Source organism: Physella acuta, unplaced genomic scaffold (genome assembly GCF_028476545.2).
Source record: "Physella acuta isolate Inbredline_101_S28 unplaced genomic scaffold, ASM2847654v3 ptg000340l, whole genome shotgun sequence".
NCBI lineage: Eukaryota > Metazoa > Mollusca > Gastropoda > Physidae > Physella > Physella acuta.
The window spans coordinates 8738-31661 of record NW_026731859.1 but is presented as its reverse complement, the minus strand read 5'-3'; the positions used below and the strand labels follow the sequence as shown (position 1 = coordinate 31661).

Below are 22924 nucleotides of genomic sequence, written 5' to 3'. Positions count from 1 at the left end.
ACAAAATATCCAATACTAATATATAAATAAATAAATAGATCTATACTATAGATTCTATAGGATAGGCGGACTAAAATTTTCGGGGAGGCGGACACCGAAGAGATGCCTGGAAGAAATTCTGCTTACGATGAAAACGATGCTTTTTTTCCACATGAATTAATATGTGGATTATGCTCACGCCTTTAGGTAAGAATGGATGGGGATGTCACCAATTGCAACGATATATATATATATAGGCCTATGAAGAACTTTTTATCAGTGGCGTAGCGAGGTCGGGTGTCACCCGGTGCGGCACTTAATGGTGTCACCCCCAGTCCCGGGGACAAACTTTCAAATTTTCGATTTGAACCCCCCCCCTCAAACTTTCGATTTGCACCCCTCTCCCTCAAGTTTTCGATTTGCATCACCCCCCCCCCCTCAAACTTCTCTCTATATATTTTGCTATTTTTTGCCTTGGTGTCACCCCCTAAATGGTGTCACCCGGTGCGGTCTGCAACCCTCGCTACGCCTTCTGCGCCACTGGACTACCAAGTCTATTATTTTGAATTTTTGAGTTAATAAAAGTATCTATTTTCTATATAAATTACATAAATTTCTTTTCGTTTGGGGGGGGGGGGGCAAAGTTCCCCCCTGAAGAGATGCCTGGAAGAAACTCTGAATATACCATCGGTATGAAGAAAGCAGACAGTGTTTCTTCCAGACTATTTTCTCTGGGGGGGGGGGGGGGCACTTGAAATTTTCGGGGATGCGGACTAAAATTTCTTGGGGGGGGGGGGGGGGGTAAGGGGCGGTCACTGTTAAAAGTATATATTTTCTATATAAATTCCATTTCGTTTGGGGGGGGGGAGGTAGACTTTCTTCGGGGGGTGACGTCGTGGCATGACATCTATCCCGTCTGTTGCGTGTTTGGAACCCATGTCGTCATTTTATCGGAACCCATGTAGTCATTTTAGTAGTCTATTGCCAGGCCTAATGGCTTTGTCAGCAACATGTTTTCATTTAACAAATTGTTAGACCTTGTTTTGTTTTTGTTTTGTTTTGTTTTTTTTTTTTTTTTTTTTTTTTTTTCGAAATAAGTTAGCATAACGAACAACGTCTATAGAAAAAAAACCCACCTCACTATTTATCAGGTTTTTAATAATTAATAATGGTTTGCATCATCATTGTAGAATTTGTTTTTAATGTTATTTTTATTTCAAATAATTAGGCCTACTAATTATATTTTAGAATAAGTGTCAAAGTTCGGCCTTAGTATTCTTTCTGCTACCTATCCGGTATTTGGTAATACCCAAAATTATCATAACTATGTACTTATTATATTATTAAACATTTCGTTTCAGACATAATAATAGATCTAGATCCAGAATCTAGATCTATAGTCTAGATCTAGTCTATATATTATAGATCTAGGCCTATCTAAACTAATCTATTCTGATCAGCACTATTGTACTAAACCCTGAGAAAGTAATACGGTATAATAACATTCAGTGGTCTCTAGATCTAGATCTAGACTATGTATAAAAATAAAATGTTGGTTGGTACTAACTAGACTAAGTACTAAAGTTGGTAATCTATCGTTTTAGGTACGTAAAATCGCCCGCAACTAGTAATGTGAAAAACGGGTGACTCCTTAAATTTTAATAATTATTTCACATTTTGAGGAGGATTTATGTTTTGAAAAATACAAAAATGTTTCCTTGTTTCATTTATTTACCTGTTTTTAAACAACTGAATTAAAACGTTTCAGTAATAAATGAAGACTAGCGATGTTCCCAACAGATGCAACCATGCTCATTTACTACATCAGCCATCTTGTTTAAGTTTTTTTTCTACACTGATAGCGTGAGATTCAGGGGAAGCCACTCTAACTTACAGATGGCCGCTTTTTATATAGCAAATCCAGCTCGCAAACACTGCTGTTTAAAGTTAATTTCTTGCCTATATTGATTATATTTAGCCGTTGATTTAGGTTTATTATTAATTTATCTATAATATTTGACACAAATATATCACAATATACTTTTTGCTATATAAAATCGGGTGTTGGGAAATTGCAAAAAGCGAAATGGCGAGGCGGGAAAATGCGAGAAGGGCCCGAAAACGGTCGGTCACGTGACTTTTTGTCTCGCATATTACCACAATCCGATACTTACGCTGGATGGTGTTAAAATGCGAAGATTTCTGCGAAAAATTTACCGCACCCGATTTACAGTGGTTTTTTGTGCAGACTTCAAAAACGTTTCGTTTACTTCAGATTTTTCCGTCGCTAGACATAGTGATGATTTGTGAACTTCCCCCATCTTTTGTGTCCACTTAGAATACCACCTTGTTCGAAACCGCCCACAATACCGCCGATGATAGATCAACTTCTTTCTTTTGTATGGAACGCAGAGGCCGCCTGATTTACCGTCTTTGAAGATCACAGTGCCCCAATCCGCTGCCGCCGCAAAAATATTTTGTATTATTGCTTAGAAATTTTTTATTATAGCTGCCGCCAGTGTTGTGTGTGGGCTGAACGGGGAGGTCACCTGTGACATGTTGTGAATGTGGATTGGAAGAAGTAGCCAAAGATGTACTATGTGTGAAAGATGGTGTCACGAGGCGTGTTTGAGTAGTGCTAGGACTGTTTCAGAAGATTTTGTTTGTAAATTTTGTTTGTAATTAAAATTACTTAATAAAAAATAAATTACACTTTTTAGAACTGTTTATACTTTTACACTTTTTGCAAGTACAACAATCCATGAATACATGTTACAGAATATATCTGCTGCTGACAAGATTATACCAATTCACAATGACCCCGCTCACGTTTGTAAAAACATGAGCGGGTTAGATTTTTAAAATTAATGTCGACTGAGACAGTAGCACAGCAACTATGTTAGGATTTTTAATAGATAGATATAAATCTATCTTCTTAGTATCTTCTACATATATATATATATATATATATATATATATGATGAAATCTAGATAAAAAATAACAACATACAACACTCGTGTTAAAGGGTATGGCTACATGCTTGATTATTTTAAAACAAAAAAAAATAATTTAAATAATTATAGATGAAAAAAAGCATGAAAAAAACTTTTTTTCGCAAAAGGTGTGTCGCTATTTACCCTTGATTCCGCAGGTATGTCTCGCATTATCTTCTCGCATTTTCCCGCCTCGCCATTTCGCTTTTCGCATCTCGCAATTTCCCAACACCCATAAAAAGTGACCATCTGTAAGTTAGAGTGGCTTCCCCCTGAATCTTGCGCTATAAGTTTATAATAAAAAAAAATAAACAAGATGGCTGCTATAGTAAATGAGCATGGTTTCATCTGTTGGAAACATCGCTAGTCTATTTATTACTGAAAATTTTCAATTCAATTGTTTAAAAACACGTACATAAATAAAACAAGGAAACATTTTTGTATTTTTCAAAACATAAATCCTCCTCAAAATGTGAAATAATTATTAAAATTTAAGGAATCACCTGTTTTTCACATTACTAGTCGCCGGCGATAGATTACCAAAATGTTACTAATGTATGTTTTAACTTCTGTTTGTTGTGATGTACTATAGAATCTAGGTCTAGATCTATGACAATCTGAAATCGGTAATCTATCGTTTTAGTTTAGAGTTCAGTACGTAAAATAGCCCGCAGCTAGTAATGTACTAAAAAGTTACCTCGTTGTCAAGGCTTTAATAGAAGTATATGTGTGATATATTTGTGTCAAATATATATAGGCTAGGGCCTATGGATAAATGAATAAATTTGAATAATAGACCTAAATCAATGGCTTAAAAAACATTTAATATATTGATATAGGCCAGAAATTAACTTTAAACAGCAGTGTTTGCAAGCAGGATTTGCTAAATAAAAAGCGGCCATCTGTAAGTTAAAGTGGCTTCCCCTGAATCTTGCGCTATAAGTTTACAATAAAAAAAAGAAACAAGATGGCTCCTATAGTAAATGAGCATGGTTGCATCTGTTGGAAACATCGCTAGTCTTCATTTATTACTGAAAAGTTTTAATTCAATTGTTTAAAAACAGGTAGATCTCTACATAAATGAAATAAGGAAACAGCTTCATTGTTTCAATATCACCACACCTTCTTGAACTAAAAGTTAAACATTTAACACCATTAGTAGGTAAATATTAAAGAAATGCAGATTGCTGTAGGGTGTGGGGTAAATACTAATTTAAAATAAAATTTAAATTGTGTACTGGCATCGGATGACTTTGGCGTATGCAGGGATATTTCTCATAATCCTATGCTTTTTTATGCATATTATGCTTAATTTTATAAAGCAGTTGTTGTACTTCAATGATTATTACTAGAAATGCCTTTAATAGCCTCAAACAGTTAATATCACTTTGTCAGTTATAATAAACTGAAGGGGTAATCCATTTATGATATCCACACGCTGGGGAGGGAAGTAGAAAAATTTGTTTTAAATCATGCAATTTTCATCTGAGTGGTAAAGATTGAAAGATTTTCTCAACAAAATATGCTAGAAAATTTTTTGTGAAGGAATAGCGTTCTAGTTTATCATTGTTGTAATTGACCCTGTCAAATAACTACAGATTATTATAACCCAAAATTCTTAACATACTTCATTTGAGGCATAGTGTTTTCATGTACTTACATGCATTCGATTGTATACATTTTGTTAAATTCTTTTTTATTTATTTTGCATCTAACATTCATAAATGCCTTTTTTTTGCAGATGATACTTTTATATACCAGCATAAACTTCTATTAAAAAATGGCTGCCGCCATGTTTACCCGCTTAACCAAGTTTGGCAAAGGAGATGAGTATGAAGACCTGGATGGAGATGACAATGTTGAAATGGATATCACTGATATGTACAGATCTGCTGGGAAAATGCCTGGAGCTAAAACAAAAAGCCAAAATGATGTTAATAGAGCCGTTCAAAGACAGAAGCCTTTAGATACTATACCACCAGTTGAGGGTAAGAATTAAAGAAAATTGGAAGTACTATTATTATTACCTGAAACTCTGTTTTTCATATTTGAAACCAAAGTTTGCATAGTTTTTTACTTTAAAAAAGGAATGTGAAGGCAAAAAATATGGCCCCTTCAAATCGCCCTGTCCCTAACCCCAACCCTGTTCCTACCATACGCCTAACCCTAATTTCTAACCATAAAATTAGTCAAGATTACAATACTACTAACAACCCAACACCCTTTTTTAAAGAAGATTCCATTATTGGACAACAGTATACTTGATGGGTTTGTGAATCGCTGCTGGTTTATGAAGGCATTTAAAAGAAGTTATAGTGGAAGTGGAGGCAGGACAAAATGGTTACTTTTATACCAATAGTGATCATATGATTCATTTGTTTGGAGCCAATATGTCGGGAGCCCATTTGTCATGAGCTCTTGTGTTGGGAGGCAATATATCGGGAGCCGCTTTGACAGGGCTATTTTGACTGGGTCGTTTTGTCAGGGGTTGATTTGACAGAGTCATATTGACGAGGCCGTTTATTCCCAGGCTGTTTTGACTGTGCACCCATAGTGTATTTGAATATCAATATTGCATACTCATCTTTTTTGTTGTCTTCCCTATTACTGTCCAGTATTTGATTTCTACATTCTACTTAATTAAAAGTTTGTATTTTTTTCCACAGAAACCTTCACTGTACAGGAATGTATTGATCAGATTGGCTTTGGAAAATTTCAAATCAAACTCTCAATACTCACTGGCTTTGCCTGGGTTTGTAGAAATTATGTTTTTACCCAATACTTTACAATTTATACTTAGTCTTAGTTAACATTGTGTGGTTAAAAAATTTTGGTTAACTAACAAATTAGTTTTTCTATATGCTGGGAAAAATAAAAATGACTTCTTCTGTCCCTTAGTCTTTTTGATAATCTCCCTTCATCCCCCCTCCTCTCCCCCCTCCCCTATTCTCTGTGTCTCTTTTAGTGTTTAGGCCATCCAATCTCTGATGTTATCTTCCCATTGTAGTAAAGGGAGTCATGGCTGTCTTGTGACATGTCAGCTCCATTTTAGCTTTTGTTTTTTTTAACAATAGTCAACAGATCATCATGATGACCAATTGCCCTTGCATCTTATCACAAACTATATCATTTGAGACCCTGTCTTTGTATGGCATTCCTAATAACCCCCTGTAACAACCAGTTTCCATGGCTAGAATCTTATTTTCTAGTTCTGCATTTAGGAGTCAAGATGTGCATTTGTCAGGTTTTTTGCTGTATATATTTTAGTGTCATTTTTTTAATTTGAATAAAATAGCAATTTAGCTCTGGACAACACAGAAAACTCCTATAACTTTGAACTAAATATATTTGTTTTTAATCAACAAAAGGCTTATCAGCTGTAAGCAAGTACATTTCTTTTAATTATCTTTCTACTGCACTTTTTATAATTATTATAATTTTTCTATTACTTCTGGTACTATTTGTTTTCACTTGATCTTTCATGAGCAGTTACACTTAAGCTTCTTTCATGAATAGGGCACCAGGTATGAGAATTTTACATTTTATTAATTATTATTATTTCTTTCTGTTTGCAGACTATATCTTGACTTTTATTGCACTTGGGGACTTATGATTTCAACTGTGTTCTTTTAAGCAGTTATTTTTTTAATACCAAATATAACTCTTGCAATGAATAATACAATGCTTTTGCAATAGGAATAATATTTTGCAATGTTTAGTAGATGGCTATGCAAAGGAAATAATTATTTCTGCAGTGTTTACTAAATGGTAGATGGAAGTAAAGATTTTTTGCTATTTGTAATAGATGGCAGATGCTATGGAAATGATGATTCTTGCAATTTTATCGCCTGCTCTACATTGTGAATGGAGATTAGATGGGTGGCAAGAGGCTTTTATTACAACAGTAAGTACAGTTTTCTTGTTTGGCATTTTTACTAATATTGCTTCAACTTTAAATGTTTAAATACACACTTTTATATATTTTTAAGCAATCACTCTTTATAAATTTTATTAAGTTTCAATTTATCTACAAACGTTTTTAATCTTAACTTTTATTAGGTTGTGTTTTGTGGAATGATGTGTAGCTCAAGTTTTTGGGGCTCTATATGTGACAAATATGGCAGAAAAACGGTTTGTTTTTATAGATCTGTCTTGTTTGATTAGATCTGGTTTTATAATGAGAACATTATAAATATAATTCTATCACCATTACTAAAAATTAATATTTTTAATGTAAACCAACTAGGCATTATATATATTTGCCCAAAAGACGCTAACCAGAATGTTGTTTGCCCAAAAGTTGTTTGCCCAAATGTTGTTTGCTCAAAAGCTGTTTGCACAATGTCTAACGCCAGAAGACCTTACTTGAAGAGTTCATCTGTTTCAATTACATTGGCACACCAAGGAGACGTGTGGTCACCACTATTCGCAGCCGCCTTTGTCATAAGTCATGTCGCCATCAGAGTTGGGTGTACCACAGGTCATGTCGCCATCAGAGTTGGGTGTACCACGGACTCAAGCCAGCAATCTTAACTCTAGTCTTTTGGGCTGGCAGTCATAAGCTCTAACAATAAATGATGCTGTTCAATGTAAAAGGCACTATTTTATTTGAAATGTTTGATATATAGTAAAGGGCACCATTTATTTGAGGTACTTGATGTACAGTAAAGGGCACCATTTATTTGAGGTATTTGATGTACAATAAAGGGCACCATTTATTTGAGGTATTTGATGTACAGTAAAGGGCACCATTTATTAGATGTACAGTAAAGGGCACCATTTATTTGAGGTACTTGATGTACAGTAAAGGGCACCATTTATTTGATGTACAGTAAACGGCATTTATTGATCAACAGGAACTGATTCTCTGCTCTGTAATCACCTGCTATTTTGGAATTTTGAGTTCGTTTGCCCCAAATTTTATATGGATGCTTATCCTCAGAGGTTTAGTTGGCTTTGGCATTGGTGGAGCTCCTCAGTCGTATGTAATATTATTTTAGTTATTATAAGTATATTATATATGTGTATGTGTATATATATATATATATATATATATATATATATATATATATATATATATATATATATATATAAAGAGAGACACACAGAGACAGACAGACAGATATGCAATTATGTAAGTGTTCATCACAATTTTAGTTAGTAAGTAGGATACTAAAAAGATATTTATGATATGTACTTACATGAACTTTTTTCTGTGAAACTTGACAGAGTAACACTTTATGCAGAGTTTCTTCCAAGTAAATCACGAGCCACATGTGTCACTCTTATAGAAATATTTTGGGCTATTGGAGCATGCTTTGAGGTTCTTCTAGCCCTGTTGGTAATGCCAACTCTAGGATGGTCTTATCTTCTAGGATTTTCTGCTCTCCCACTTTTAATATTTTCATTGTTTTGTGTGGTGAGTATAATTAAAAGATTTTATGTGTAATATTAATTTTGTTGATAGATTAGCCCTTACAGTTTTGGGCTTAAATATTTCCATTTTTCCGTTGCTTGTTGGAAAATTAATAAGCTTGTTGCTTATAATAAATTTTTCTTTTCTGTTTTCCTTTGTCCCAACACATAAATCTAAATAAAAAGGTGTCCTTATTGTAAATATAAAGCATTATTTTACCTTTTACAACAGTACTAGTAATTACTTGATTGAAAATGTCAATATCTAAACTTAAAAAATTCTGTCTATAGTTGTTGACAAATAGTCCTGACCTCAGTCACTAGGCCTAATGATGTTGGCTACAACCTCAGTCACTAGGCCTAATGATGCTGGCTACAACCTCAGTCAGTAGGCCTAATGATGCTGGCTACAACCTCAGTCACTAGGCCTAATGATGCTGGCTACAACCTCAGTCACTAGGCCTAATGATGTTGGCTACAACCTCAGTCACTAGGTCTAATGATGTTGGCTACAACCTCAGTCACTAGGCCTAATGATGTTGGCTACAACCTCAGTCACTAGGCCTAATGATGTTGGCTACAACCTCAGTCACTAGGCCTAATGATGTTGGCTACAACCTCAGTCACTAGGTCTAATGATGTTGGCTACAACCTCAGTCACTAGGTCTAATGATGTTGGCTACAACCTCAGTCACTAGGACTAATGATGTTGGCTACAACCTCAGTCAGTAGGCCTAATGATGCTGGCTACAACCTCAGTCACTAGGCCTAATGATGTTGGCTACAACCTCAGTCACTAGGTCTAATGATGTTGGCTACAACCTCAGTCACTAGGTCTAATGATGTTGGCTACAACCTCAGTCACTAGGACTAATGATGTTGGCTACAACCTCAGTCAGTAGGCCTAATGATGCTGGCTACAACCTCAGTCACTAGGTCTAATGATGCTGGCTACAACCTCATTCACTAGGCCTAATGATGCTGGCTACAACCTCAGTCACTAGGCCTAATGATGCTGGCTACAACCTCAGTCAGTAGGCCTAATGATGCTGGCTACAACCTCAGTCACTAGGCCTAATGATGCTGGCTACAACCTCAGTCACTAGGCCTAATGATGTTGGCTACATCCTCAGTCACTAGGCCTAATGATGTTGGCTACAACCTCAGTCACTAGGTCTAATGATGTTGGCTACAACCTCAGTCACTAGGCCTAATGATGTTGGCTACAACCTCAGTCACTAGGACTAATGATGTTGGCTACAACCTCAGTCACTAGGCCTAATGATGTTGGCTACAACCTCAGTCACTAGGCCTAATGATGCTGGCTACAACCTCAGTCACTAGGTCTAATGATGTTGGCTACAACCTCAGTCACTAGGCCTAATGATGTTGGCTACAACCTCAGTCACTAGGCCTAATGATGCTGGCTACCTCAGTCACTAGGCCTAATGATGCTGGCTACAACCTCAGTCACTAGGACTAATGATGTTGGCTACAACCTCAGTCACTAGGCCTAATGATGTTGGCTACAACCTCAGTCACTAGGTCTAATGATGTTGGCTACAACCTCAGTCACTAGGTCTAATGATGTTGGCTACAACCTCAGTCACTAGGACTAATGATGTTGGCTACAACCTCAGTCAGTAGGCCTAATGATGCTGGCTACAACCTCAGTCACTAGGCCTAATGATGTTGGCTACAACCTCAGTCACTAGGTCTAATGATGTTGGCTACAACCTCAGTCACTAGGTCTAATGATGTTGGCTACAACCTCAGTCACTAGGACTAATGATGTTGGCTACAACCTCAGTCAGTAGGCCTAATGATGCTGGCTACAACCTCAGTCACTAGGTCTAATGATGCTGGCTACAACCTCATTCACTAGGCCTAATGATGCTGGCTACAACCTCAGTCACTAGGCCTAATGATGCTGGCTACAACCTCAGTCAGTAGGCCTAATGATGCTGGCTACAACCTCAGTCACTAGGCCTAATGATGCTGGCTACAACCTCAGTCACTAGGCCTAATGATGTTGGCTACATCCTCAGTCACTAGGCCTAATGATGTTGGCTACAACCTCAGTCACTAGGTCTAATGATGTTGGCTACAACCTCAGTCACTAGGCCTAATGATGTTGGCTACAACCTCAGTCACTAGGACTAATGATGTTGGCTACAACCTCAGTCACTAGGCCTAATGATGTTGGCTACAACCTCAGTCACTAGGCCTAATGATGCTGGCTACAACCTCAGTCACTAGGTCTAATGATGTTGGCTACAACCTCAGTCACTAGGCCTAATGATGTTGGCTACAACCTCAGTCACTAGGCCTAATGATGCTGGCTACCTCAGTCACTAGGCCTAATGATGCTGGCTACAACCTCAGTCACTAGGACTAATGATGTTGGCTACAACCTCAGTCACTAGGCCTAATGATGTTGGCTACAACCTCAGTCACTAGGCCTAATGATGTTGGCTACAACCTCAGTCACTAGGACTAATGATGTTGGCTACAACCTCAGTCACTAGGCCTAATGATGCTGGCTACAACCTCAGTCACTAGGACTAATGATGTTGGCTACAACCTCAGTCACTAGGCCTAATGATGTTGGCTACAACCTCAGTCACTAGGTCTAATGATGTTGGCTACAACCTCAGTCACTAGGCCTAATGATGTTGGCTACAACCTCAGTCACTAGGACTAATGATGTTGGCTACAACCTCAGTCACTAGGTCTAATGATGTTGGCTACAACCTCAGTCACTAGGTCTAATGATGTTGGCTACAACCTCAGTCACTAGGCCTAATGATGCTGGCTACAACCTCAGTCACTAGGACTAATGATGTTGGCTACAACCTCAGTCACTAGGCCTAATGATGCTGGCTACAACCTCAGTCACTAGGCCTAATGATGTTGGCTACAACCTCAGTCACTAGGCCTAATGATGTTGGCTACAACCTCAGTCACTAGGCCTAATGATGCTGGCTACAACCTCAGTCACTAGGTCTAATGATGTTGGCTACAACCTCAGTCACTAGGCCTAATGATGCTGGCTACAACCTCAGTCACTAGGCCTAATGATGTTGGCTACAACCTCAGTCACTAGGCCTAATGATGCTGGCTACAACCTCAGTCACTAGGACTAATGATGTTGGCTACAACCTCAGTCACTAGGTCTAATGATGTTGGCTACAACCTCAGTCACTAGGCCTAATGATGTTGGCTACAACCTCAGTCACTAGGCCTAATGATGTTGGCTACAACCTCAGTCACTAGGCCTAATGATGTTGGCTACAACCTCAGTCACTAGGCCTAATGATGTTGGCTACAACCTCAGTCACTAGGTCTAATGATGTTGGCTACAAGGTAGCTTCAACCTTAGTCAAGAGGCCTGCTGGTGCTGACTGAACCAATTTTTATGTCGTGTTAACATTTTCTGCAGTTATTTCTATTAAATCAGAAGTTGTTTTAGAATGAGACGAGTCTGATAATAAATCAGACATTGATAAACTGAATAGGTTTACTTTAAATCTAGATAAAAAATACTTAGAACTAAAATCTTATTGGGGGGAGCTGAGGTTGTGAAAACAAACTCTTGAATGTTGATTTTTTTTTCTAATGTTTGTTTTCAGTGGCTGCCTGAAAGCGCTCGGTATGACATGACTAGAGGATGCTATGATAAAGCACTGCAAACTCTAGAGAGGATAGCTAAAGACAATGGCAAGCCAATGCCTCTGGGTAAACTTGTTGAACCGCAGGGTCATGTAAGTTCTCATTGTGTCTATAGACCAGCTCACTTTACATGATTTTGTTTTTCTATTATTGAAATAGCCACTGCATTTTATAAAGAATATTATTTTGTAAAAGTAATTTGTTGATGTTTATGATGATTTTTATACAGGCTATAAAACGTGGACGTGTGAAGGATTTATTTATTCCAGAACTTAAAATTACAACAATCTTATTGTGGATAATTTGGTGAGTACTGTAGTTAGAAGATAACAAAGTCTTATTAGTTCAATAATTTTATAAGAAAATCTTTAGAAAAGTTGAAAAACGTCATTTTATTCTTGACCCTTTCTTTAGATTTTTTTAATAGTAAACGTAACCTTTTTAAAATTAACAAAAACTATAATACATGATGTTTCCAATTGTTGTGTATTTAAAAATTGTTTCAATTACTTAACTAAATCAAAGGTTGTTACGTAATACCAACCCCCAAACCTTGTTTTTCATGAAAAAATTGTCATGTTAGTGTGCATAAAGAATTGAAAAGTCTTATGGCTGTGAAAATATACTAAAAATAAATTTGAAATGGGTTCTTATGACAACAGAAAATGTTTTTTAACTGGTTTCTAATTGTATGTTAATAAATTTCATTGTTAAAATTTACATCCATTAGGAAATTAGTACATTTTTAAAAATCATTCTCAACCTAAAATCAAATAGACATATTTCTTGTTTTTAATACACTTATTAATCATATCAAAAATTATTTTTAGGTTGGTTTGTGCTTTTTCATACTATGGAATTGTTTTGCTTACTACAGCAATGTTTGAAAACCCTGATGGCTGCCATGGTAATTATATTATAATCATTAATTATAATCAAACAATCACCAAAATTTTTTTAAACTGTGGCTAGTTCAATATCTTATTGCCCTATAATCTTCATGTTTATTTGTATAAAAGTTGGTTTTACCTAAGATTTTAAATCTTATTATAGTTCTGTATGATTTTTTCCTTTAAATTAAATATCAAGTTATCTACATAAATCAATACATTTAGAAAATGTTTTTCCTTAATGCCTTCCTTTTAAACCCTGTGCTCTTCCTATGGTTTTTTCTAACAAAATGTTCTGTACTCTATATATTTAATGATAAGAATTAGTTTAACTTTTTGTGAAACAAAAACAATTTTAATGCAAGACAACCTGGTTTTCTATCTAATATATAAAGTTCAATTCTATATGTTTGTTTGTGGCGGACCACGGATCCAAAGAAATATAAGAAATTAATCTATAACTAAATTTTTCTATACTGTTGAGATAAACCTCTCCACATTATTTGTAACTTCCACCTGGAGTCTAGTTTCGTTTTCACTTCTTATTAATTCGGCAAATAAAAACAATGATACTAACCCACCTTTCACTTCAAATAACTTAATTCAAAACATAGGTTACTTCCTACCTTTTAGAAAACCATTTAAACAAAGTTGAGAATTTTTTCATTTATTGCTAAGGTTAGCCTATAATGAAGGTGTCTGAAAGCTGCTAGTAAGAACTAATCCTCAGTGTTGACCCTGTACAGTAGTAATTTTAAATATTTTTTTACCAGCGTGTGATGTGAATTGATGCAATCTTTCATTTGCTGCCCTTTTTTAAAGATTGGTCAATCGTCTGTTACATTATGCTGTTGTTTGTGCTTTTTAATGCTAAAATCAACTCATTTTATTGTCATATGCAAATGCCGGTGCTATGTTATTTTAGGAAGTTCCAGCTTTATTTAAACAATGTCAGGGTAGGAGGTGATGACAGGTGTTATTTATACTTCAGTGTGTGCACGTCTTGATGTTTTGAAAAAATTGAAGCTTTTGATTAAAACATTAAAACTTTTGTTTTTATAGTGAAAACTAACAATTAAGATGTAAACTTGAGGGCCCCTAAAAATCGGGGGCTCCTGACTGCAGCCCTCTATCCCCTATCATACTCAATGCTCCTACACTCGCCCTACTAAGTTTATCATGAAAATTATCAATAATTAAAATTTCACCATTTTCCTATTTATATTAACAATGTTACAGTGAATTTTAATGTGCTAAAAAGAAAACATTTAAGGCTGTTTGCATTGCTTAGTATCCAGCATCTGTTGATGTTTAGCATACTGTTAGTGTTTTTTTATTCTGCCATTAATCAAGCAAAAACCTAGAAATGTTTTAAATATTCTTTAGATATAGAAAATATAATTAGAAAATTATGCAATTAAGTTGGGTACTTTGTAATTCAATTTTTTTTTTTTAATGTGTCTTAGTTTAGATTTTTAAATATTCAGATGATATCATTAATGGAAATTAAAGGAAAAAATGTTAAGTCTTTGATAATCCCAAAAATTTATATTATCATTGATTTACTGCATGTTGTTAATATTTTTTAGGTACTGATGTAAAATTCAATCCCAATCCTACTTGTTTTCTTGAGTGCAAATCTTTAACCACAAAAGATTATATAGACTTGACATGGACAACCTTTGCTGAGTTTCCAGGTAAAAGATCCAAGGCTGGGCTTTAAAACACTGTATTGTAAAAATAGTCATTTTTTTATAAATGTGCAAAATCTAAATAAGAAATTGTTTTTCGCTGCAAAATACATACATATCTGTATTCTACAAATTGATGTTTATGTCCTCATAACCTATTTTCATAATACTATTGGGAAAAATACAATAAAACATTGTTTAAAAAAACAATTGATAAATAAATGTTTTAATAACATTCTTTATATAGTTATGTACAAAAAAAAAGTAGAAAATAATTTTCTTTACATATAGGCTTATAATAATGAATAATATTTAACAACTAAAAAGAAAAGTGCACCAAATGAATGCAAGCAATGTGGGTATATTAGCTTAGAAAATTAGAACTATTTACAGAAAACTTCTATTAATTCTTGCATTGTCACGGGTTCTTTACCTACTTGTCAATTTTGAAATTGGGCTTGCCTGTTTTGACACATAAGAACCCTAGAAATCATTTTAAAGCAAACTTTTAAAAAAAAGATTACCTGTGTTTATGCAGTATATTTATTTGTATCCCCATTGTAAAAATACAATGTAACAAGGCAAACATGTAGCCTATAAACAATTATTTTAATATTTTTCTAATGATTTATAATAAAACAATTTTTTTAAGGTTTGTTTATCACTGCCTATCTACTGAACAAAATAGGACGAAAATACACAATGGTTTTGGAGTTTATAATTTTTACTCTGTTTGTCATGTTGGTAAACATCTGCATGACCAGGTAAGCCTCACTTATTTAGATTGTAAATATCTGTCACTTTGTGTGATGTAATGGTAATATTTTTAAACACAAAGCTGCCCAAATAAAGTCAAGTAAACTTTCCCAGCTGATGGTTTATATGGTAGATGAAGTAAGGCTCACCTCCTTGATGTCCATGTAGTGTGTTGTCAGCACAAAACTCAGCAGTCCTTTTGTTTTGTTATCAGGGTAGTGCATGACTTAGCCAAAAGTTGGTTTTCTTAGCTTGAGTCCCATTGGTGCCCCTTTGTCTACATAACTTTGTAGCCCTACCTGATTTGAGTCAGGGATAGTAAAGATCTGATCCATTCATAATTCATGAACTTTGTAGGAATATTGACATGGTGAAATTGTAGGAATATTGACATGGTGAAATTGTAGGAATATTGACTTGGTGAAATTGTAGGAATATTGACATGGTGAAATTGTAGGTATATTGACATGGTGAAATTGTAGGAATATTGACTTGGTGAAATTGTAGGAATACTGACTTGGTGAAATTGTAGGAATATTGACATGGTGAAATTGTAGGAATATTGACATGGTGAAATTGTAGGAATATTGACATGGTGAAATTGTAGGAATATTGACATGGTGAAATTGTAGGTATATTGACATGGTGAAATTGTAGGAATATTGACATGGTGAAATTGTAGGAATATTGACATGGTGAAATTGTAGGAATATTGACATGGTGAAATTGTAGGTATATTGACATGGTGAAATTGTAGGAATATTGACATGGTGAAATTGTAGGAATATTGACATGGTGAAATTGTAGGAATATTGACATGGTGAAATTGTAGGAATATTGACATGGTGAAATTGTAGGAATATTGACATGGTGAAATTGAAAAAGCTTCAGCTACAAGCAACTCCAAAAGCCATTTTTAGCCATCTTCCACTCATTCAAAAAAAAAACATTGATGTGTTGAAACATTATTTTGACTTATTAGTGGGTTATCTGAATTAAACTTCTTTTTTTTTTTTAGCTATTTTGGAAGATAGTATTAAATTTTGTTTTCTTTGTTTATAAAATATGCAGTATTTCTCCAAAACTAATCAGGTGTTTTTTTGTTTCAGAGCAGTCTTAACTTTTTTCCTTTTTGTAGCAAGAGCATTTATTTCTGGAGCATTCCAAGGTGCTTATGTTTACACTCCTGAGGTATGTGAAGATTGATTTGTACCTAGAAATTGTTAAGAAGTATAGGTTAGTTTTATACATTAGGTAATGTAATATAGATATAACCATCAAACATTTGCTTGTATCTGATTTATATGTAGAGATTATCAGAGTTGTGTCCCATCACCATGTGCTGTTGCCAGATCCATGTGTTTGGATTCATGATTTCTTACATTTAAATGTCTTTGGGAAATCCTAATCCAATGGTTACTGACACTCTGGTCTACACAATCCTAATCCAATGTTTTGTTTACTGACACTCTGGTCTACACAATCCTTATCCAATGTTTGCTGACACTCTGGTCTACACAATCCTAATCCAATGTTTTGTTTGCTGACACTCTGGTCTACACAATCCTAATCCAATGTTTGCTGACACTCTGGTCTACACAATCCTAATCCAATGTTTTGTTTGCTGACACTCTGGTCTACACAATCCTAATCCAATGTTTGCTGACACTCTGGTCTACACAATCCTAATCCAATGTTTGCTGACACTCTGGTCTACACAATCCTAATCCAATGTTTTGTTTGCTGACACTCTGGTCTACACAATCCTAATCCAATGTTTTGTTTGTTGACACTCTGGTCTACACAATCCTAATCCAATGTTTGCTGACACTCTGGTCTACACAATCCTAATCCAATGTTTGCTGACACTCTGGTCTACACAATCCTAATCCAATGTTTTGTTTGTTGACACTCTGGTCTACACAATCCTAATCCAATGTTTTGTTTGCTGACACTCTGGTCTACACAATCCTAATCCAATGTTTGCTGACACTCTGGTCTACACAATCCTAATCCAATGTTTTGTTTGCTGACACTCTGGTCTACACAATCCTAATCCAATGTTTTGTTTGCTGACACTCTGGTCTACACAATCCTAATCCAATGTTTGCTGACACTCTGGTCTACACAATCCTAATCCAATGTTTGCTGACACTCTGGTCTACACAATCCTAATCCAATGTTTGCTGACACTCTGGTCTACACAATCCTAATCCAATGTTTTGTTTGCTGACACTCTGGTCTACACAATCCTAATCCAATGTTTACTGACACTCTGGTCTACACAATCCTAATCCAATGTTTTGTTTACTGACACTCTGGTCTACACAATCCTAATCCAATGTTTTGTTTACTGACACTCTGGTCTACACAATCCTAATCCAATGTTTGCTGACACTCTGGTCTACACAATCCTAATCCAATGTTTGCTGACACTCTGGTCTACACAATCCTAATCCAATGTTTTGTTTACTGACACTCTGGTCTACACAATCCTAATCCAATGTTTGCTGACACTCTGGTCTACACAATCCTAATCCAATGTTTTGTTTGCTGACACTCTGGTCTACACAATCCTAATCCAATGTTTTGTTTACTGACACTCTGGTCTACACAATCCTAATCCAATGTTTGCTGACACTCTGGTCTACACAATCCTAATCCAATGTTTTGTTTGCTGACACTCTGGTCTACACAATCCTAATCCAATGTTTGCTGACACTCTGGTCTACACAATCCTAATCCAATGTTTGCTGACACTCTGGTCTACACAATCCTAATCCAATGTTTTGTTTGCTGACACTCTGGTCTACACAATCCTAATCCAATGTTTACTGACACTCTGGTCTACACAATCCTAATCCAATGTTTTGTTTACTGACACTCTGGTCTACACAATCCTAATCCAATGTTTGCTGACACTCTGGTCTACACAATCCTAATCCAATGTTTTGTTTGCTGACACTCTGGTCTACACAATCCTAATCCAATGTTTTGTTTACTGACACTCTGGTCTACACAATCCTAATCCAATGTTTGCTGACACTCTGGTCTACACAATCCTAATCCAATGTTTTGTTTGCTGACACTCTGGTCTACACAATCCTAATCCAATGTTTGCTGACACTCTGGTCTACACAATCCTAATCCAATGTTTGCTGACACTCTGGTCTACACAATCCTAATCCAATGTTTTGTTTGTTGACACTCTGGTCTACACAATCCTAATCCAATGTTTTGTTTGCTGACACTCTGGTCTACACAATCCTAATCCAATGTTTACTGACACTCTGGTCTACACAATCCTAATCCAATGTTTACTGACACTCTGGTCTACACAATCCCAATCCAATGTTTACTGACACTCTGGTCTACACAATCCTAATCCAATGTTTTGTTTACTGACACTCTGGTCTACACAATCCTAATCCAATGTTTACTGGGTTCACCAACAACTGTCATGTCATATTTGTGTGCTGAACTGCTTTATGGAAAATACCCACTGCTTTTAAAAAATGTTACATGACTGTGCCTCCTATTTATTTTTACTTATTTTTTTGTGTTACCTCATTTCAGGTATATCCAACTTCAATGCGTGCACTTGGCCTGGGAACCTGTAGTGGTATGGCAAGAATTGGGGCTATAGTTACACCTTTTGTGGCTCAAGTATGTTTCTCTTCATTTCAATTTTGTTAAGTGAAATCAGTTTTTCTTGTTTGTTTTTTAAAGGCTTTTATATTTAGCTTGCTCAGTATGTTTGCATGCATGTGCATGTGTGTCATACCAGCATATTGGTTTTGTAAGGTTAACCAAACTAATTTTATCTTTTACTTTTTAGTGCATTTTTTTTTCATTTTTTTTTTATTTGTGAATATAATAAAAAGCCTTTTTCCTTCAAATTTTTATTTTTTAGATTTATTTAATATGAAACTCCGGAGCATGTGTTTGTTTTGTTTTTATTTTTTTTCAAACTTTTACACAAGTAGGAATTCTAATGTAGGATTAAAAATAAATTAACAAAAATGTTCAGTGAAAAACAGTATCAGAATTTATTCACCTCCCTGAGAAATATGTCGGTCTATTATCCTCAATCTTTTGCCTAGGTCTTACTTAAGGAATCAGCCTATGCTGCCGTTTCCATCTATGGAGTCATGTGTTTAATAGCTTCTGCAGCTGCATTCTTGTTGCCTATAGAAACCAAAGGAAGAGATATGAAGGTAGGAAAATGTGTATTTTAAACTTAGGGGATTCAGTTAGTTTTATAGTTTATTTTCATTGTTGGTTTGTGAAATATTTGTAATAAACTGTAATTCAAGTCATTTGTAATTGTGTATTTAATTTCAACAGGATTCAGGGCATGAAGAAACTAAATCCAAAAAGTAACAGAGCTCACTTCTAAGGCAAATAGAAATTTTCACTGACTGTTTTAAGTTCCTGGAAAAAATCCTTGTTGAATTTCTAAACAAGGCTTTAACTCCTTGTTAACAGTTTCGTTTTATGTATCTATATCTATATATATATATATAGTTAGGTTGTTGTACTTATTGTGGGGAATTAAGATATTTTGAAGATACTATGGTTTTTTTTTAATTTGTATTTTTTGAATAAGTTATTATATACTTTTGAAAATTATATTTTAATAATGCTTAAATATTACATTGTGATAATTTAATTGTAGTTTGTTGTTCTTCAAAACCATCATAAGTTATATGGCTTTAATAAGCTCAATGGGCAAGTGTTTTTTTTTTTGTAGTTATGTTTGCCAAAAGATTGATCTTTAATACATTCTCAACTGTGAGGCTACTCCCCTTTACTTTTTTAGGGGTATTAAAGCTAAAAGTATACACAAACTTTATTAAACTACTGATACTTAACAATTATCAATTCACTTATACTGTATTATATATTTTTTAATAGAGATTTTCAGTTATTTATGACCTAGTGAACCATATGAATCTCATGTTAGTGTTTAACATAGAATAATATTATTTTTACATGTTTGATAAATAAAAACAGTGGACTGTAACTTTTTGTCAACTTATATTAATTTATTTTAAAACTTTCTGTGAAATTAAAATTGATTTTTTTCTAACGGATATGACAAAGCTATTGTTAATAGCAATAGTACTAGATTTTAAAAACTACTAGAAGACAATTTTACTGTTTCAAATGAAAAGTTTTTGCTTTTTTTGTATATTTTTAATGTGATAAGGTGTTGCCATTACTTTTGTATTTACACTCCAACCAATTTGTTATATGAATTTGTGATATTGTCTGGCAAAAATTTTTTTATCATTTTTATGTATAAAATTTGCCTTCACAGCAATGTAGCATTTTTATATTGATTCAGTTTCTTTATTAAATATTGTTAAGCGTATTGCCTTCTAGAATTTTTATGTTCTAATTATACTTGCCCCTGAAAAGTACTCAAAATAGGAATGAAAACTTTCTACAGGCTTTTTGGTGTAGAATTATCTTTACTTAAATTTTTATTGATATATTTGAATTCTCACTTTAGGTAGTAACTAATTTAAATGTCTTTTAAATTTTAGTAAAATGTTCTAAACATTGTTTTTGAACTTTCTAATGTTTAAATAATTATTAAGAAGAAAGGCTTTCACATTAAATAATTTCTTTAGCTTAGTAGCAATGCTCTCTTGTAATCTGCTGGAGATGGTTGCCTCCTTAATCCTGTGATCTAAAGGATAATCTTCTATTTTAGTGGGATCAAAGGTTGCCTCCTTAATCCTGTGATCTAAAGGATAATCTTCTATTTTAGTGGGATCAAAGGTTGCCTCCTTAATCCTGTGATCTAATGGATAATCTTCTATTTTAGTGGGATCAAAGGTTACCTACTTCTTGATTAAGACCAAACTCCGAATAGTTTAAGCTTTTTAAAATTATTAATCCATTTTCATATCTTGTAATTCAAAATTATACACACACTTTAAAATATGCTCAGTTATTTTAAAATGACACGTGACCTTTAAAAAAAATTTATTGTTTACAAAGATTTTATTTTAAATGTTCTGTTGAAAGCATAGTTCAGAACATTTATTTGTAAATGCATTTGTTTGCGGACTTTAACTTACTCATTTATTTAGTCAGATGTGTTCAGGCCCTGGTTGCCATAGATACTGAAGAGTATGTTTGATGTTTACAATCTGTAGCTGCTGCAATAATTACTTTGTATTTTTTTATTGTGTGTCTGTTGTGGCTGTACTGGACATTTTGGGACAAATTAAATTAGAAATTAATAATTTTGAAACACTTATACTGATTTGTTTTGAAGTTAGAGCTATTCGTATCACAAAACCATGTGCTAAAATCTGTGTTATTTAAAGTCAGGTTTACAGTGTATACATCTGAGGGTGTAACTAATAGGATAAGAATGTTATGTTGCACAACAGTAAATGACTTGCACAGAATATAAAAACAGATACCATATGGCCATCCAAATCATGTCCTCTCCTTAAAGTTTCTCTTGATCATTCAAATATAATGATTTATAATTTGCCAGTGTTTTATACTTAAATGCATTTTTTTTAAGTTCAACTTGAAAAATATTCTTTGTAATGGATTACATTTTTGGTATTAAAATTGAAGTCATGTTTTCAAAAGGTGGCTTTCTATTGACTTCATATTAAAGTTACGTTTTTTTCTCTAATATACATTACATTAATCTAATTTTGTCAATTTGCGCAAAAAGACAGGAATACTAAATTTTTAAAGAAATAATGGTCTGAAAACATCTTTTTACTCACAAATTCTAGGGTTTTGAATGAGCATCTATGAATGACATAAATCCATTTATTTCTAATTCAGTCTTTTCAATTGGGGCTTTTTTCTTCTTTCAACAACACATTGAAAGTCATCTTGAAGGTATTCGATTTAAGACTAATAATTCAGCCTGTAGAAAACACTTGTACTTTGTTAAGAATCATTTGATGTTAGTTGTAATACATTATCTTAGAATAGTTAGATTTATGTCATATTTATAGTGAAATAGCTATATGATTATTTTGTAGAGGCATTTTTATTTGTAATACAGTAAATAAATGAAATGGCTTTCAGTTTTCTTATTTTGTTGGTAAATTTTGTTTACTAGCTGATGTTTCTGGCAATAATATTTGACAAGCTTTGTCTGTCTGTATTCATACATTTCTACTAATTTTTGTCTCTATTCATACATTTCTACCAAGCTTTATCTGTCTATTCATACATTTCTACGAGGAAAAAATAAAATGACAAAAGGAAAGATAAGCAAATTCTAATGCTTGTTAAGACGTGTGAAACAGTTTTGAGTTGTCGACTTATTTAGAACGCTAAAGATCTCAATATAATAACCGTGTGAGCTAGTGGCCTGCACGTATGACAGATAGCCACCACAAATGGCTTATCTAAATGGATGTCCATATGTTTAGCGTACTGGCTTTTCTAATGCAATCTTATTATCTACATTTAGCAAGTACAAACTTTCAATAAAAGGGAAAAAAGTAAACTGCCCAAAATCGAATCTGGTGGAGA

At 34.3% G+C, this 22924-nt stretch overlaps 1 protein-coding gene across 7 annotated transcripts; it reads left to right on the top strand.

The window, feature by feature from the left end:
- The first annotated feature begins 147 nt into the window (after positions 1 to 147).
- On the top strand, positions 148 to 22475 carry LOC131941022 (synaptic vesicle 2-related protein). Of its 7 annotated transcripts, XM_059300001.1 has the most exons (18): positions 1317 to 1472; positions 3813 to 3877; positions 4038 to 4135; positions 4715 to 4961; positions 5640 to 5725; positions 6779 to 6877; positions 7033 to 7104; positions 7830 to 7954; positions 8203 to 8392; positions 12021 to 12152; positions 12290 to 12366; positions 12891 to 12967; positions 14540 to 14647; positions 15294 to 15405; positions 16507 to 16588; positions 18974 to 19063; positions 19501 to 19614; positions 19745 to 22475. In XM_059300001.1, the coding sequence occupies exons 4-18, from the start codon at positions 4754 to 4756 to the stop codon at positions 19778 to 19780; spliced, it is 1608 nt and encodes a 535-aa protein (XP_059155984.1). In that variant the 5' UTR covers positions 1317 to 1472; positions 3813 to 3877; positions 4038 to 4135; positions 4715 to 4753; the 3' UTR covers positions 19781 to 22475. The 7 variants fall into 7 exon arrangements, with proteins under 7 accessions (XP_059155987.1, XP_059155984.1, XP_059155983.1 ...); XM_059300000.1 differs by lacking the exon at positions 3813 to 3877; XM_059300002.1 differs by lacking the exon at positions 4038 to 4135.
- Positions 22476 to 22924: the final 449 nt, after the last annotated feature.